Genomic DNA, 15,839 nt, shown 5'->3' on the forward strand with positions numbered 1-15,839 from the left:
AATAATACATTTCCAAAAATAAGCCACCTAAAGAGAGCTACACAACTGGAGTGGAAAGACAAGAGAGAAAAGAGAATCAAAAATGCACAGCTAGAAAAAAAACAAAAAAAAAAACATTTTTTTGTAAGAGTGAGTGATCCCAACAGGACCAGAGAGAAGAATCTGTCAGAAACTCTAATTTACTGGTACCGTGGTCTCCTTTAAATCTTCTTTCCTTTCTCACCCCTTTAGCTATAATTAGAGACAGTAGATGGAGGAAAAAAAAAACGATGGGTGAATGGACTGCTGACGCATAGAGACAACTGAACCATGAACAAATTCTCTGACAATTAGATCATCCTTTTAGAAATCAGCAAAGCAATGCAGACAGTCAACAAAAAGGAGGACATGTTAGTCTTGGTATAGTCAAACCCCAGCCACTGCTTTGAGCTAGACGGCCCAATTCAATGTAAATTTCTTTCAAATTCAGTCAGCTGTGATCTGCACGATAGCCGTGCTTAACTATACAAGAGCAAACACAGTAATTTGTATGTACATGCAAAATGTACATGCAAAATACTACAGAGAGAGAAAGAGGCAAACAATTAAGCTGCAGCTCTGTAAAAAAAAAAAAACTCTAGTGAACAAATGCTTCTTTTTGTGGTTGGAGAAGACAATGCTGGCACCTACCTGCACTACATCCTCCCTGTTCATCCTGACCATAACTGTGAGAAGGACGCGTTGGTCCGTAGGCAGAGGGGTCCTGAGGGTAGTTACCCAAGCCTATCAGGAAGATGAGGAGACCAGGTTGACTGAACCCAGATTGTGCTGGCTGACTACTTTATTATAGTCCCCTCACTAACTGACAGATGTGCACATCTAAAGTCATCATTGGGTTCACATCTTACTCTACTAGGCCCTTCTTTTCTGCATTGTCTGCTGGTTAGAAATGAAAGTGAAAATCATGCCAGCCTGGTCTCTGAAATGTACATTACCGTCCAGAAAGTAACTAAGGGATAGAAACATGTTTTCCCAATATAAACAAGAATCAGAGCTAGCAGAGTTAATAAGAGTGATTTTCTAAAGCAGTAATAAATGCAGCATTTTTACGCTAATGTTATTCTCTAAATGTTTTAGGAGAGTTGAAGGTAAACCAGTCTTTCTTAGGTTTCATTCTGTTTTTTTTTTTTCAAATTGAGCTTTATCTGCTTTGCTTATTAGAAAGAAATGCAGTCTAAAATGCAAATGCTTCCTGCATATAAGGATGCGTCGTCGCCACTTGGAGGCAGGCTAAAGCAAATCAAACTATTTAAGTATGTGAGCTTTTTTGTGGTGCTGTTGTTGTTTTTCAGTTTTCCTCTGTTATAGAAAACCAAGATAATAAAAGATTAGGGTATAGTTTAAATAACATTTCAATGATAAAATATCTAACTGTCCACTACAGCTGTATAAGTTTTCGGTTTCTATCAACATCCATTTCCTCCATTAAATCTTGCAAAGACTAGATAAACGCATTGGTTCCCAAGGTACCATTCAATGCAAATAGATACCTTTGTCCAGTCATATCTAATTTTAATATTTTCAAAAGGAAATGCATAAACACAAATAAAAATATGAATCCTTTATAGCATTTAATCAGATTAATGTTTAACAAATTCCCAAAAAGGCTTTATAATGCCTAAATGGAAGAGTGTAAATCCGTATATTGTAATCTAATTTAAAAGCTTGTTTATTTCAGTAAGTTAATTTAAAGTCACACATTATAAAGATTATATAAAAAGAGCACAGAGGGTATTTAGCGAGCTTTAACTCTAATTTGTATGATTATGGTTCACATCTAATAAAAAAAAAATTTTATTCTTGTTTTCTGTGTTTTTACTTTACATATAGACCAATAAGAGGGGATTTTAAATGATTTTGTTGTGGCTAAAACAGTCATGGAGTAAAATATGTGAGGTAGAATTAAAGCATAATAACAGACAGCTGAGAGGAAGGAAAATGTGTGCTATAATGTGCATGCAACACAGGGGAGCGCATCCAAAGCCTATTGAAGGGTTTAGGGGGGACTGGTGAGGCATGGAGCTGGGACCAATGCCTCAGGAGCAACATTAAACAAAAACATCTAGGAAATGGGTCACAGTTCTTTGTGTGAAGCTACTCCTGAACTAGAGAAGGTACACAAAGTATCTAAAAAAACAAAAGGATTTTTTTTTTCAATATTAAACTAATAATTTGAATAATCAAGGTTCCAAACTCTAGCATGAGTAGAGAGGCAGAGAATCCAAGGTCCATTGTGTTCAGTGGAAGGTTTTCATAGTGAGTGATAGTTTAGGGAGGCATTTGATCTGTTGTTATTGGTCTTAAGAGGTTTATGTAGATCAAGGTTAGCACAGGACTCTACCAAGGAACCTCGGAGAACCTCCATGCTTCCCTCTGCAGCCAGGCTTCAGGAAAGCACACCTTCCCAAACTCCCAATGTACTGATAGTTGCTTTACTCATATCTGTATTACTGTTCTAGATTTGCTAACAAACTGACCTGACCGAAATCCCTAAAGACTCTGGAGTATCGTTCAGACAGAGCCATTAAAGCAGCTGAGCCGGTGGCCTCCGTGATCTCCATGAACATCTCAGCAGGACTACAGGCCAATTTTCCTAAAAGCTCCATTGATGAAGTTATTTATGCAAAAGGAAATCCAAACATGTATGAGTGTATAACCTGTGTAACTCATGAATATTACATAACATACAAAATGTATGCAATAAAAATGTATAATGCTCATCGGAAAATCCTCATTTGTAGAAAAATTTTGGATTTTCGTTATTTGTAAGCCAAAATCATTAGAGCTGCACCAAAATGAAAACTCTTGGCTGAAACCGAAAACAAAAATCTGAAAACCAAGGCTGAAAAAACGAAAACCAAAAAAAGTAGATCAAATATTAGAACCGTAGCATTTTTGGCTCTGACGTGTACTTAAAAAAATTTTTCTAACTCAAGGCATTTCAAAAAATCAATAACAAAAGTATCAAAATATTTATTCCCCACTGACATATTTTTGTTAAGTCCTTTGCTTTTAAAACACGTCCTCCAGAGATGGAGTGGCCATGTTCGATGTCAGTTTCCTTTCTGTGTCGCATTCTTTTCATATTCAGAATGCTGATGCCAACGTTTGGATTGCTATGGCATTTTATACCACTGCCCTGAGCGAGCAGTGATACTGATCTGTAGCATTTGTCTGCCGCACGCTCAATTGATAAACTCTACTCTGCTACCTGTGCTCTGCTTTAGTGTTTACTTTGCACGCCTGACAATGTTTCTGTGTGCTGGCTGTGCTGTTTGCTTGCGATCCTTTTCCCCCTGTGCTGGATGTTCCATTTGTCAGATGTTGTGCTGTGTAGTTTCGGTGTTAAATGTCTATGGGCCGAAAAATGCAATTTTCTGTCAATTTTCGACCAGAAGTTTTCGTTACATAGGTACCAATCATCTAAATTAAATGGATTAACAAATCAAAATGTATTAATGTGTTTAAGTAATTTATAATAAAAAGTGTGAATTTATATTAGTTTTTCCATAATATTCAAATGTATTACAATCTACCTAATGATAAGTTATTAAAACATACATCAACTACTCTGATGTATTTGGTGGGAAAAATTCGGTCTGGAAAAATATATCTCTGTAGAAATGTATTTAGATCCTAAATGATCTAAAGATCTATGCAGTTTTGCCTCATTCATAAATAAGGTAAAGCATTGCAAGGAGTGAGCATTTGGACAATATTAATTTGACCCATCTCCTTTAAAAATGAAAAGTATTCTTGAATAGTATTAAACGTAGGAAGTACTAGATTATTGAAAAGAATACTTTCAGGAGTTAACAGAACATTAATCTTTAGTAATATGGGTACATAAAAATAAAATAAATACACTAAAATGAAATATTCTGCCAGGAGCTTTAAACTCGAAATTTAAAGATTTATAGTTAATTGCTGAAAATATTCAACATAAAAACACCACTGGCTTAATCGTTATTTTGCAAACATTTAAAGCAAAAATGTGGATGGACGCCCAGCGCAAGCAGGAAACACTGAACAAGATGGAGACCTGCCATGACGGATAGTGGTCACATGACTGCTATAAATGCAAACTCAGCAGTTACAAGCAGCTGAAAGCAAAGTCAGAATAAAAATACTAGCAGACAGAAAACTGGATTTTAAAAGAACATATTTTATCAGATTTTATACTAATGCCACTGGTTGGAAAATTAAAACATCGCTCTTTATCTGATAAAGCACATTTGTTTTCAACCCATCCCCTTCTTCATTTGTATTTACATTTGTAACATTACAAAGTAAATTAAAGACTTATGCAAAGTTTCTTGGAAAATCCTGAACTAGTACTAACTCGTATAATCTATAAACCACATAAATTCTTACTATTATCTAGATAGATTATTACTTTATTAATAGATAATGTAACTTTCAGATGGAAGGATGTGTAATAATGACTAGTGAAAGGATCTAAAACGCAGCCTAGTTGTTAAGGACAAACACTAAAAATCGTATTTTTAGAGAAGCACCAATTGGCCAGCTAACAAATCGGACTAGATTTTTATGTTTATTAAATGCGTCAGAAAAAAAGTGCATTCACATTGACTGCAAACACTGAAGAAATCCTGTGATCAAGTTAACAGTCAGCAAAGCGAAAGATGCGTTTTGAGAAATAAGAACGGAGTGATTTAGACAAATCACGCAAAGTTAAACTTCTAAAAGCACGGTTTAAGCAAGAAGAGAGCAAAGCAAAATTTTACTTAAGTTCAAGAATTTTAACTTTTCTGTCAATTTTATTTTGTTTACCAGTAAGGGATTGGATCCAGGTGATCCGGGTGAAGGACTGCATTTAAGACAAAGCTTTTTTCTTTCCATAACTCAACGGAGGCTGATCTGTCCCTGGCACCACTGGAAGTGACCCTCATCCCAACGTATCTCCTGGACTGGGTGATTGGGCTCCTCGAACTGGGAGGGTCTCTCGGGATTTGGAGGATCTGCTAGACGCAGGGACGCCTGCATTTGGCTTTTCAAATGACGTAAACTCAGTAAAAGTACACTCTGCCAGTTTGAGCTGAACAGACAGGAGGAACCAGAAAGAGCCTCATATTTGACGCCTCGATGAAACAAGGTGGGCAAAATTTTACCGCCTTGTCTGCATGTACCTTTAGCGAAAAAAGCTAAATGTCATCTAGCCAACAGCAGGCGAATGACGCAAGGTTTTTACATTGTTTGCAGTCATTTTGAAAGCACATTAAGATTTCCAACCATTATCTGTCTATGAATATATCCCAACGCGTTCTTTGATGCACTTTTTAAATGCAACAAATGAAAATCTGCAAAAACACAAAAATTGGTACTGATCTGAAAAAGAACTGATTGGTGCAACCAAGACAAACATGTTTATTTTCTTGAAAACAGATTTTTAAAGCTTTGCTGTAATATATATATTAAAAAAAAAACGCTATAGCCTACATTGCTCAGAAATATGTTTTAAAAAGGTAATACTGGCATGCAAATTTGTTTCAATAACAATAGTGCAAAGATTAGCTTTAGGGAAGAAGAAGGTGGAAGAGTTAATATTTGTAAGGTGGTATTAGGTCAGGTCATATATCTGGCACACAGAGCACGAGAAAGCCCACACCCTTAAAGGAACAAAAACAACAACAAACAAAACACATTGCAAGGCAGGATGATCTAATTAGAACCAAACTACGACCTACCAATCTAAAAACCAATGCAAAGCCCAGCTGGAATAACTGGACAGAAATGATTGCTGAGAACTCCTAGAAACAGCAAAAACTGAGCTGCATCTTCACAGCAGAGCCCGAGGAGTTCATGTATGCAAAAAGCATGTATGGATGTGTAAATGTCCAAGCTAAATGGTACCCCAGAGCAAACACCTGCTTGTGTAGTGAACTCAAAATGAGTTATAATAGAACCACATAAGAGTAATCAGAAAGATGTGCAGGACCATGGGAAATATTTTACAATAAATCCATGAGAGAAAAAGCATTTATACATAATGCTTCCCTTACCATACTGGCTGTAAGAAAAATCAGGCTGCCCTGTTGGAGCCTTGCTCAAGTCCTGAGTTGGTGTGGTGGCGGGGGCAAAGCCCAGCGTGGCTGCTCCTGGAGTAGTGGGTGGAGGGGGGACTTGTGGAGCATACTGATCTCCATGGGGTGTGCCAAAACTATAACCTGTAGGAGACCAATCAGATAACTGTGATGAGCTCCTTCTAAACATTTTCTAAAAACTGTTCGCTTCCGTTTTGAAATACCCATGTAAACAAAAGCAAGAGTCAAGTGACAAAAAACTGGAATAAAACCAGCTATAGATCAAAATTATTCTCCTTTTTCTCTTAAGTTTTATTTTATGAAATGTTTTCTAAGGATTGTAACTTTAAGAAATAATGGCTGCAAAGGCCATCTTAGTCTTCTCACACATCAGCACTTTTACAATGCTTTTTTCAACCTTTTAAACATAATTTAAACAATATTTGATAAACTATTAACAGAGTAATTACGTTGAAAATGATTCAATACATCTATGGTTATTCCAGCACCTTTCTTTTCACCCCAAAGTGTCATGCTTTCCCCTGATAAGATGAAGGTTACTCCCTTAAAGCAGCAAAACAGCAACAGCCATGTTAGAAGAAAAAAAAAAAAAAAGAGCCCCCTGGTTTCAAAAGTAAAATTATCTGGTCTTCACCAGGTTCTATGATTATTTAAATATAAACTATAAAAGCAACAAAAATCACACCTTTAAAACAAAGCTGAACAGGGAAACCACTTTGTTAAAACATCTCATAATTTAAAAGTCTGCAAAGGTGCATTAGGCAGCCGAACTCTGAAGTAGTCCATTTCTTTATCAGTGAACACATTGGAATTTTAACTGAAACCTTCTGTTCATGTGTTGTCAGCATTCGCTTCACAGTTTGACTGGACCATTTTTACAAAGTTTTGTTTGAAGCTTGATTTTTCTTTACCCATTTGGTAGACAGTTTTTTTTTGTTTTTGTTTTATTTAAAATGAGCAACAAATGATATAGGAATTTAGTTATATCAAACTATATATAAACTCATAAGAGGGAAATGCTCATGTTGATGGTCAGCTGATTGGCAGCTGTGCTAAATCAGGCTATGGTACCAAGTTTTCTATCACCCTTAACTGGAGGTCCTCATTTTTGACTAAAATATTAACTTGGAGGGTTAAAAAGACTATGATGACTAAATGATATCCAGGGCCTGCTGCAGCAAGACAGCCCCACATCATTACCCCTTCAACACCATGCTTTACAGCTGGCATGAGACATTATTAATGGTATGTTAAAAGAGTAAATTTTATTAGGTCACTGCTTTCCCATTTAAATCAAATAGAGACAGCAAGGTGGGTTTTTCCATAGAGGTTTTACATTTTTGATTTTGTTTTTGCTGATAAAAACCGATTGAGTAAAATGTTTTTGAACACCCTAGGTTAGACTTTCCCAGTAACCTGGCAAAATCAGATCATTCTTATTACATGCTAGATACATTAAAACCTACAACTGAAAGAGGGTACACTTTTTCCATGAATGTAAAATAACAAATCTGAGCAATCTGCAGGCTTACATACCTAGAAAAAAACAACATGAGCAAAAAAATAAAGTAAAACTAATCAAAACCATCAGAAATAGTGAAATGGCAGGACTGACCAAACTGAGGTGCTGTGCTATAGCCCTGCTGAGGGTAGCCCTGAGGTGCTGCGAAGCTGCCAGCCGGGGTGGTGACCAGGAATGCATTAAAGGGTGACGGAGGCTGCGTGGGGGTTCCCCGGCTTGCTGAGAGCGAAGGTACGTACCCACCTGCTCAAACAAAGGGAACATTTATTTATACTTTCATAAAAACAAGGAGCTATACATTACAGGGATTAATGAAGGAAAAACAAACTGAAAAATATGATTAGTTCCACAGCAATCCATATTACTTGCTTTTATTTTTATATTTTACTGTTTCAAAGAGCTATAGTAACTTGGATTTTATTCTGGTGCACAACAGGTGGGTAGTAACTAGTTACATGTACTAGTCACATTTCCTTGAGTAAAATTTGGGGGGAAAAATACTTTCAGGAGTTTTACAGTTGTATCCTTCTTACACATTCTTATAAAGTATTTACTTTCACTTCTACTTCAATAAACTTCTGGCTCTGTCTACTAAGTAACAGATACTGTCAGTCAAATTTCTTAACCTAGACCTAACATGCGTACAATTCTCACTTTAAGAATTGGTTTCATAAGTTTTATGTTAATGGATTTGGAAAGGTGATTCTTCTGTATGAACTTGTCATTTTTTTTTTTGATTTGTAGTCTTTAAATGTGTTCTAGTCTTAAGTACCAGAACCTGCATATAATGTTTGTCTGACAGCTGGGTCAATGAGAGGTACGCGTTTCCTGTACAAGACATACAACTTAATTTATTTGAAAATATTTCAGGGCAAGAAAAAAAAAGAAACAGCATTTAACACTATCCTGAGATGTAACAAAGCAGTTAGGCAGCAGACAGAGTGTAAATGTACCATCAAGGAGCACAGGTAATGATTTTCACTTCTTTGTTTTAAAGAAAATATTATAATGTTATATTTCATCAATTAAAAACTGTTTGGGCTTTTTGTGGTACTGAGATAGTCAGCCATGGCAGCTTTGTTTCTCTCAGTGAGTCCCAGGGCAGCAGTGGCTACACAGCAGCTTGCCACCCGTGAATGTGTGAATAATTGAATGTAGGGTAATACTAAACAGGCAAACAAAGCAATAACTAAGTATTATCATTTTGGACTTATATGAAAAGCTTTACCATGATAGAATTTCATGCCAAATCACAGACTCATAATGCCAAATGGGTAAACATCGATTTAGAGCCAAATTTCTGACCCCAAGTGAGGTCTCTGTATACTGTCTATTACCTCAAAACAATGCAAATCTAAATGGCTAGCTTTTTTTTAACAGGTCAGGATAGAGAGGAAACATTTTAAAATCCTGTTATTGGACTATAAAATGCACTAGTCAGGTATGACCCATCAAGATCTTTCTAGTTCTCAGGGACCTGATGCGCAGCCTTTCCAGAACTAGAGCAAAGGACAGGCTAAAGGGCTGGTTATACTCCCCACAGCAGTGTGTCGCAGTGAGCTTGACAAAGACATTTTTGATTTTTCAAGAGAATCAGGAACTAGCTGTGGGTCTAGATACGTCCGAGGCGGTGAGGAAGTAGGGGCGAGTTCGTCCGACAACGGAGGGACATGAGGGCGAAAAAGAGCGGGGATCCAGGTGGAAAAAAGGGCTCCAGCGTTCTCATGCACCTCACTCTTCTAGCTGGTCAAACTTCACAAGTTGTTTCCCGCAATTGCGGCCATAAAAACAAAACAAGCTGGCCTCCTGTCTGCAGTCACTTACGATTTGGGAGAGGTGCAGCAGAGTGTCTGCCGAGGGGGCAGGGAGATCTTTTTGTTCACTGTGACACCGACGCAGACGGCCTAGTTTCAAAGTATAAATCAGCCTTAACTCTGGATTTAAATTCCTAAAAACCTGAGAGGAAAAAAAATAATCAGGAGTTTACTGCAGCTATCTCAAAAAAGTCATATGAGGCTATATTTGTTTCATTTTTATCAAGGGTCAATGCATTTTTTTGTCCTTTTCTGTCACTCTGTTTCAGCTTCTTCCTTCAATGCAATTTCAAATTACCTTATACTAACATAGTCACCCTGCCTAAATACAGATACTGTAAAACCGAAGTATTTTTGCTCCAGGTCATCATCCAATATGCATTTTACACCAGCCCATGCCCACAGATGGCTTGTATTCACCGTTTAAAAGCTGAAGCTCTACAATAGTATCTGAAAACAGTTTTCTGATGGATCACAGGGCCGAAACTGTGAGCCCCCTAGGTTGACCCCGAGGTTGAAATGTGAAGTCAAGCCTGACCGATGGCGGAGGGAGGTTGGAATCCATTCAAGCCTGCCATCTGTCTAGAGCAGCGAATTATCAGCAGCCTCAGCCATTATGAATCAGTGATAAAATGTACTGTTGACTGTCGTCGGCCTATTGGCCGCACTGCTTCAGTCCTGTTTCTGCCGCATGAGCATTTCCAGATAAGCAGATGATCACATGGCCAAGTCACATCTATCAGCAATCTTTACAGCTTCTCAACATGCAAAAAAACTCAGTGAGGGGTGTGATACCTACCTATAGGCTGGCCAGTAGCAGACACCCACACTCCTTCAGAGAAGGAAAACAACCTGAGTTAGAAGCCGACCCAGAAACTGACAAATATTATTTAGTTTTAAAGGTCAAACAAGAAGTAATATGCAAACACTGGGTTAATGTTTAAGCAGAAGCATATTTAAGTTGTGACTTCAAGGGTTTTCTGTACAAAGCAAGCGTGTTTCACTCTGGTCTGGGAATCGTTCCCACTCACCCTGTGGCCCGTAAGCCTGTTGCCAGCCCGGGGCCGGCTGTGCTGTCCAACCATTAGCTGCAGTCAAGATTCCCCTGGGAGCCCACTGGCCAGGACCAAGCTGGCCAGGAGCTTTGTTGTCACGCGGTTCAGCCTTCTTTACTTCCACCTGGATAAAGGACAAGAAGGGCACATTTGGCAACACCAGTAAAGGGTCAATGAAATCATTCACCTGCCCTACCAATGATGCTTTATGATAACCTTTTGGGCCAGTTTAAAATCTTTCACTTTATGTTCCTTGGTATAATGAGGGGGAGTTACTTAATTTAATTCTATAGTGTAGCCACAAGAGCTGTATATCTGTGTGTCTCAGGTACCTTCTAAACTACATATTTTATCATTTAAATTAGATATATTCTACATAATTTTGACATGATAGCATTTATAAAACAAATTGGATCCCGATCTTGAAATGTACCGGAGAAACATAGATTTTGTAATTGTTATCAATTGCCCAATGTAGGATAAATACATTCGAATGGAATGTCATGACTTACCTTTCTTCAGCTATTGCTTAAAAGAAGGATCTAGTTTTTCAAATTTATTTGGAATAAGTTTTGGAGGGGTAATGGATGTAAAGAGAAGGTTGTGTCTTTGTTCTAGCAGGATAAACAGTAAGCATGCAGATTGAACAAATGAACTGTCTTTTTAGTCAACATAAAAATAGAACCTTCATACTGTGTCAGAAAAGATAAGAATTAAGAACATGTGATCCCAAATGAAAAACTCGGGCTTAGTTCAGGGTAAATATTAACACATCTCTTTATCAAATTTGGATCCAAAGTTGTTGCTCCATTATCTGAACTTTCCAGTTGGTTACTGAGCATTGATACTAGCAGCTAACCAGAGCAAAGAAACAGGTTGGGACCAAGTGGAGCCAACCAGAAATAGACTGAAGGGTTGAGTTATTGGGGTCACCTTGCAGGAGGAAAATGAATAGCAAATACCTCCCCGCTTTAAGGTGTTACCACCTTACCCAGCCTCCCGTCTTCCTTCTCTGTCGACCTAATTACATGCACATGTTTCCAGCAGTGGGCCTCGCTGCCGCCGGCTGCTACCTGAGCATTTTCTCCCTGCGGGCGCCTCAGCTACAAGTGATGGATACCATGACTTCTGCGTGGTCCTTAACAGCAGAACTGGGATTTGTTCCACAGTTTGATGTGCTCTAGTTTCTAATTTTGTAACGTGTATCTCCCAGCTTCCCCGACTTCCAGCGTAAAGTAAAGTCATGTCAAGAACAATGGATTAAGTCGAGCCCTGATTCCTGCAGGAAACGAGGGCAAAGTCAAGAGAAGCAGGTACCACAGGAGAGGGCGCAGGTTGGACTGAATCATAAACAAAATAAACTCCTCTTTGTAAAGAAATAATCTGAAATACTTAAAATGTTTTAACTGCAAGAAAAATTTTTTTTGCCAATTAGATTAATAATCAGTCTTAAAATAGCTGTGATTTAATAGGTTAAGATATTAAAAATGTCAATTTAGAAAGGGGTTTTTATTAATTCTTTTCAATTTTTATGTGATGTATAGTACTGATATGAAAAAATATATGCTGTCCAATCTGTCTAATCTTATATTTAAAATTAGACATCGATAGTTTTTTGTTTTTTTCCAGGCACAGATTATTTTTGGCATCTGTCTAACAAATCCCTTTTTCCAATTTGCAGACAGTTTTTGAGGCACATCTTTTTTTTTTTTTTTAGCTGATTTTGCCTTTTCTTTCACCATTTAAATAAAAATAAAAATTACACAATGGTGCCAAGTGCTAAACATGTCTCAAAATGGGAGAAACAATATATAAACATTTATCATTCATTAAAGAAATAATAGGTAGCAAATTGAGCGAGCCACAATGCAATCACATGGCATCACGTGATCTCAAGGCATGAATGCCTGAATGCACTAATAAACCAGCAAAGACAGACGTGTATCAGCCGATACTGGTGCAAGAAAAAAAACAAAACTCTAGTATCGGCCAAAAAATGTGCCCATCTCTATTAAGGAGGAACAGAATATAACAAACATAAAAGGTAGGCTTCAAAGGTAATAAGACTTTGCATGAGGCCTGCATTTATTCATTATGCAACCTGTAGTGTAGACTGGATTTGTGCTTTTAAAGACGTACACATCAATACAAAAAAAGTTATTTTAGGGGTCCCTGTTGCTCAGTTCTAAACTATAAACTAAAATAGTTTTTTTTAGCCAAATCTCTGAATCTGTTTAATTTCTAAGAAATAAATGGTTATTCTCCTGTTTCTGTTTAGACAGTCTATAATCAAGCCTGGTTTTCTTAGTCCCTGATTCAGTGTCAATCATTAGATGCCAAAATTAAAATGGGATGACAGAATCCCACTTGGATTGAGATTGCCATGGATTTAATAAAATGAGATTCATTCAACCTCTGTAGAGAGGAATGATCAAAGAAATATTGAGGTGTATGAAGTGTAGTATTGGAAAAAGAAGTATCGGCAACAGTGCCAGATTTTGCTACTTGAACAACCTTAAAATTTGTTGTTGTTTTTTTCTTGGTTTCATCCAAATATAAGGAGAACATGGGACAGCAAAGATTCAAGGCAAATAATAATACCCACAGCATATAGTTTATATTCAGGGGAAAGAATGAGGCTGACTTTAAAATAGCTTTTGCAACTTAAATAAATAAATTCAAACTACTAATTTAAGAGCTGCAAAGTATACATCAAAACCAACAGTTCAGGAGCAGATATCATTGGATACTGAATGTTTGCCAATTGTGAGGGTGAGTTTTCCTCAGCTATGCAGCAGCTGGGTGGTGTTTACTACACACAATGCCGAAACAGGGTGTGCCAAAAAGGTTATTGAGTGTTCAAATACAGCACCACCAACAAAATGTTGTTTTTCCCTGATGAGCAGCTTACCTGTCACTATCTGAAATGAGTGCAGTAAACTCCATCCATCTGGAGCACCCAGCACGCTAAACAAACACTGGGAAGTGATATGCAAATATTATTTCTCAGACTTTCCTTTGCTTATACAGAGAGCTTACAGACACAGTATGGAGGTTTGACTAAGGTCACCGGGTTGAGCTTTTTCAAAAACAAAAATTCAAAAACAAAAAACATGTTGACATGTAAGTGACCTGCCAACAAAAAGATCAGAAAACAAACAGACAAAAGAAAGAAAGAAGAAAAAAAATAATCAGAACTGATCAGACCAATCCTTTAGGTGATAGATGATATATTATACTACTTGAATTGTAAAAAAGTTTTCGCATTTTTGCCATAAAAGACAGATAATTGTGTTATATTTTGGTTCAATCTACTTTAGACACTCTAAAGGAGTGGTCAGTTTAAACAAAGCCTTGGGCGACATATTTAATCCACACACAGAACTTGAGATAAGACGTTTATTGATGCTAATATCTTTGTTATTTTAGAGTGTTAGGTGAAACACTGAAGCTGCTGATGATGCCGCAATTACAGATTGAAAACAAAAGAAACTTCTGCTCAAAATAAACATCTAAGCGCATCGCCCAAGCCTCTGTTTGGTCTTAAGGGTAAAATAAAACTACAACTACACACTTTTTTGCCCATGATGTCGTGAAAATGCATGTTGACAGCCTGGTCCACTGATTGTTCGGCCTCGAAAGTAATAAATCCAAAACCTAGCCAACGACCAAGAGTGAATCAAGGTAGCAGGGGGTTGTGACAACACAAGATGAAGAACAGTATTGGGCTTCAGCAGATTGAGGGTCCGTCAAGGATGAGCAAGAGGCTCCTGGGGTTCGGATGACGTCGCAGACTTGCAGAGCAACACAAATCCAAGACTAAATCCTGGGGAATTGAAGGAAATCTTTCTCTTTACTGTGCAGAGAAATACTTGGTGAAATAAACAATTATACGTTAAACATGAAGGATAAAAGGTGTAACATTTGATCCAGAGTTTACAATTACCAAATAAGGTCAGTTAGCTTAATTTCCCGCCGTCAGATAAGACTGAGCATTTAGATAATGATCAATGATTGTCAAATGCAGGATTATTACATGTTAGTTGGTGCTGTTTCATCCAAACCCCACCTTGATTTGCCCCAGGTATATTGCTGTGGAGCACACACTCGCAGCAGCCATTGTTAATGCATCACAGAAATATGGAGTAACACAAACTGTAGAATGCCTAAAGCTTTCTCCAAGCTTTCCCAAATTCATTTTTTTTTACTTTTGAGTCTGCCAGGATAAGCCTAAAATGGACAGTTGGAAAAACTGCTCACAGTGGTAACACAGAGATACAGGTCACCCCAGTTTCCCTAAACTGATCATTTACTGGTTTCACAGGGAATACACAAGCTGCACCAAGATGGATGAAGCTCAAAGTCAAACTTTTAGGCAACACCAACTGCTCAATGAACTACTTCATCTGATGTTCTATAAAACTTCTCTTCAGAGTTAACAAGCTGCTCGGCGCCGCAGTGATCTACTTTCAATCTGATTATCTTTGGGCTCTGGCAGAACTGGGTTGAGAGCACATCTCCACTTGGGGACCTAACCTGAATCCAATTAAACATCCTGAGAGACGAAGGAGATTTCAGAGACCTCTAGTGCAACGCCAGGCATTCCTCTGCCTTCTGCTCTACAGCTATTAATAACATCTGTCAATGACCCGTCCCCAACCTAAATTCACAGCCATGTTGGCACTATTAAGAAGTTTAAAGTGTCTTGAGAGGGTAGGACCCGGTTGATTAAGTCAGTAGTATGGACAGTTATAATGACTTGGGTTTCTTTTAAGTCAAGACACTTCAAACTTCTTAATAGTGCCAACATGACTGTGAATTTATAATTAACATTATCGTTAGACCTTTAGTGACTTGTAAGGATCAGAAAATAAAATCTTTATAAGTTTATTTGGAGATGCCTTCACACATGGCGGGTAGACACAGCTAATAAAATATGGAAAACGGTAATAAAGGCACAGAGACTCCAAGTCTGAGATGTTAATAGATAGGGAGGAGGTAAAGCAATCTCTACTCCATGGTTCTATGTATGACGATCAGCAAGAGGCTGAAATGTGTGTTTATTCTCAAAGGAACAAAGGATTCGAAAGTTAACCATCAGTTTTAAAATTTTGAATTTTATCAACTGCATCATGAGAATAAATTTTTAGTCTGTATTGCTTCAAATATGAAAACTTTTTATGAGGTGTATTTTATGAGGTCTACTTCATAACTCTTTACTAAAGTTGCCTTTTCTGTTGCTCTTTTTTTCTTATGTTATATCAGGAACAACTTGTCCTGGTTATGTTCATAACTCTGTTTTGCAAACAAGGTTCTGTAGATCAGGGCCTTTTATTTTGACGGT

General features: G+C 37.6%; 1 protein-coding gene across 4 annotated transcripts in view; it reads right to left on the bottom strand.

The window, feature by feature from the left end:
* Positions 1–15,839, bottom strand: part of dazap1 (DAZ associated protein 1) — a 36,312-nt gene that overhangs the window by 5,652 nt on the left and 14,821 nt on the right. For 2 of the 4 annotated variants that reach the window (XM_015393919.1, XM_015393916.1), the window contains exons 7-13: positions 14,070–14,152; positions 10,472–10,619; positions 10,240–10,272; positions 7,720–7,869; positions 6,063–6,227; positions 670–762; positions 190–231 (exon numbers count right to left, since the gene is read on the bottom strand). In XM_015393919.1, the coding sequence (XP_015249405.1) occupies positions 190–231; positions 670–762; positions 6,063–6,227; positions 7,720–7,869; positions 10,240–10,272; positions 10,472–10,619; positions 14,070–14,152 (714 nt within the window). The remainder of the gene's footprint in view (positions 1–189; positions 232–669; positions 763–6,062; positions 6,228–7,719; positions 7,870–10,239; positions 10,273–10,471; positions 10,620–14,069; positions 14,153–15,839) is intronic. The other 2 variants (XM_015393917.1, XM_015393920.1) reach the window with 2 other exon arrangements.

Source organism: Cyprinodon variegatus, unplaced genomic scaffold (genome assembly GCF_000732505.1).
Source record: "Cyprinodon variegatus isolate N-32 unplaced genomic scaffold, C_variegatus-1.0 Scaffold662, whole genome shotgun sequence".
Taxonomy (NCBI): Eukaryota; Metazoa; Chordata; class Actinopteri; order Cyprinodontiformes; family Cyprinodontidae; genus Cyprinodon; species Cyprinodon variegatus.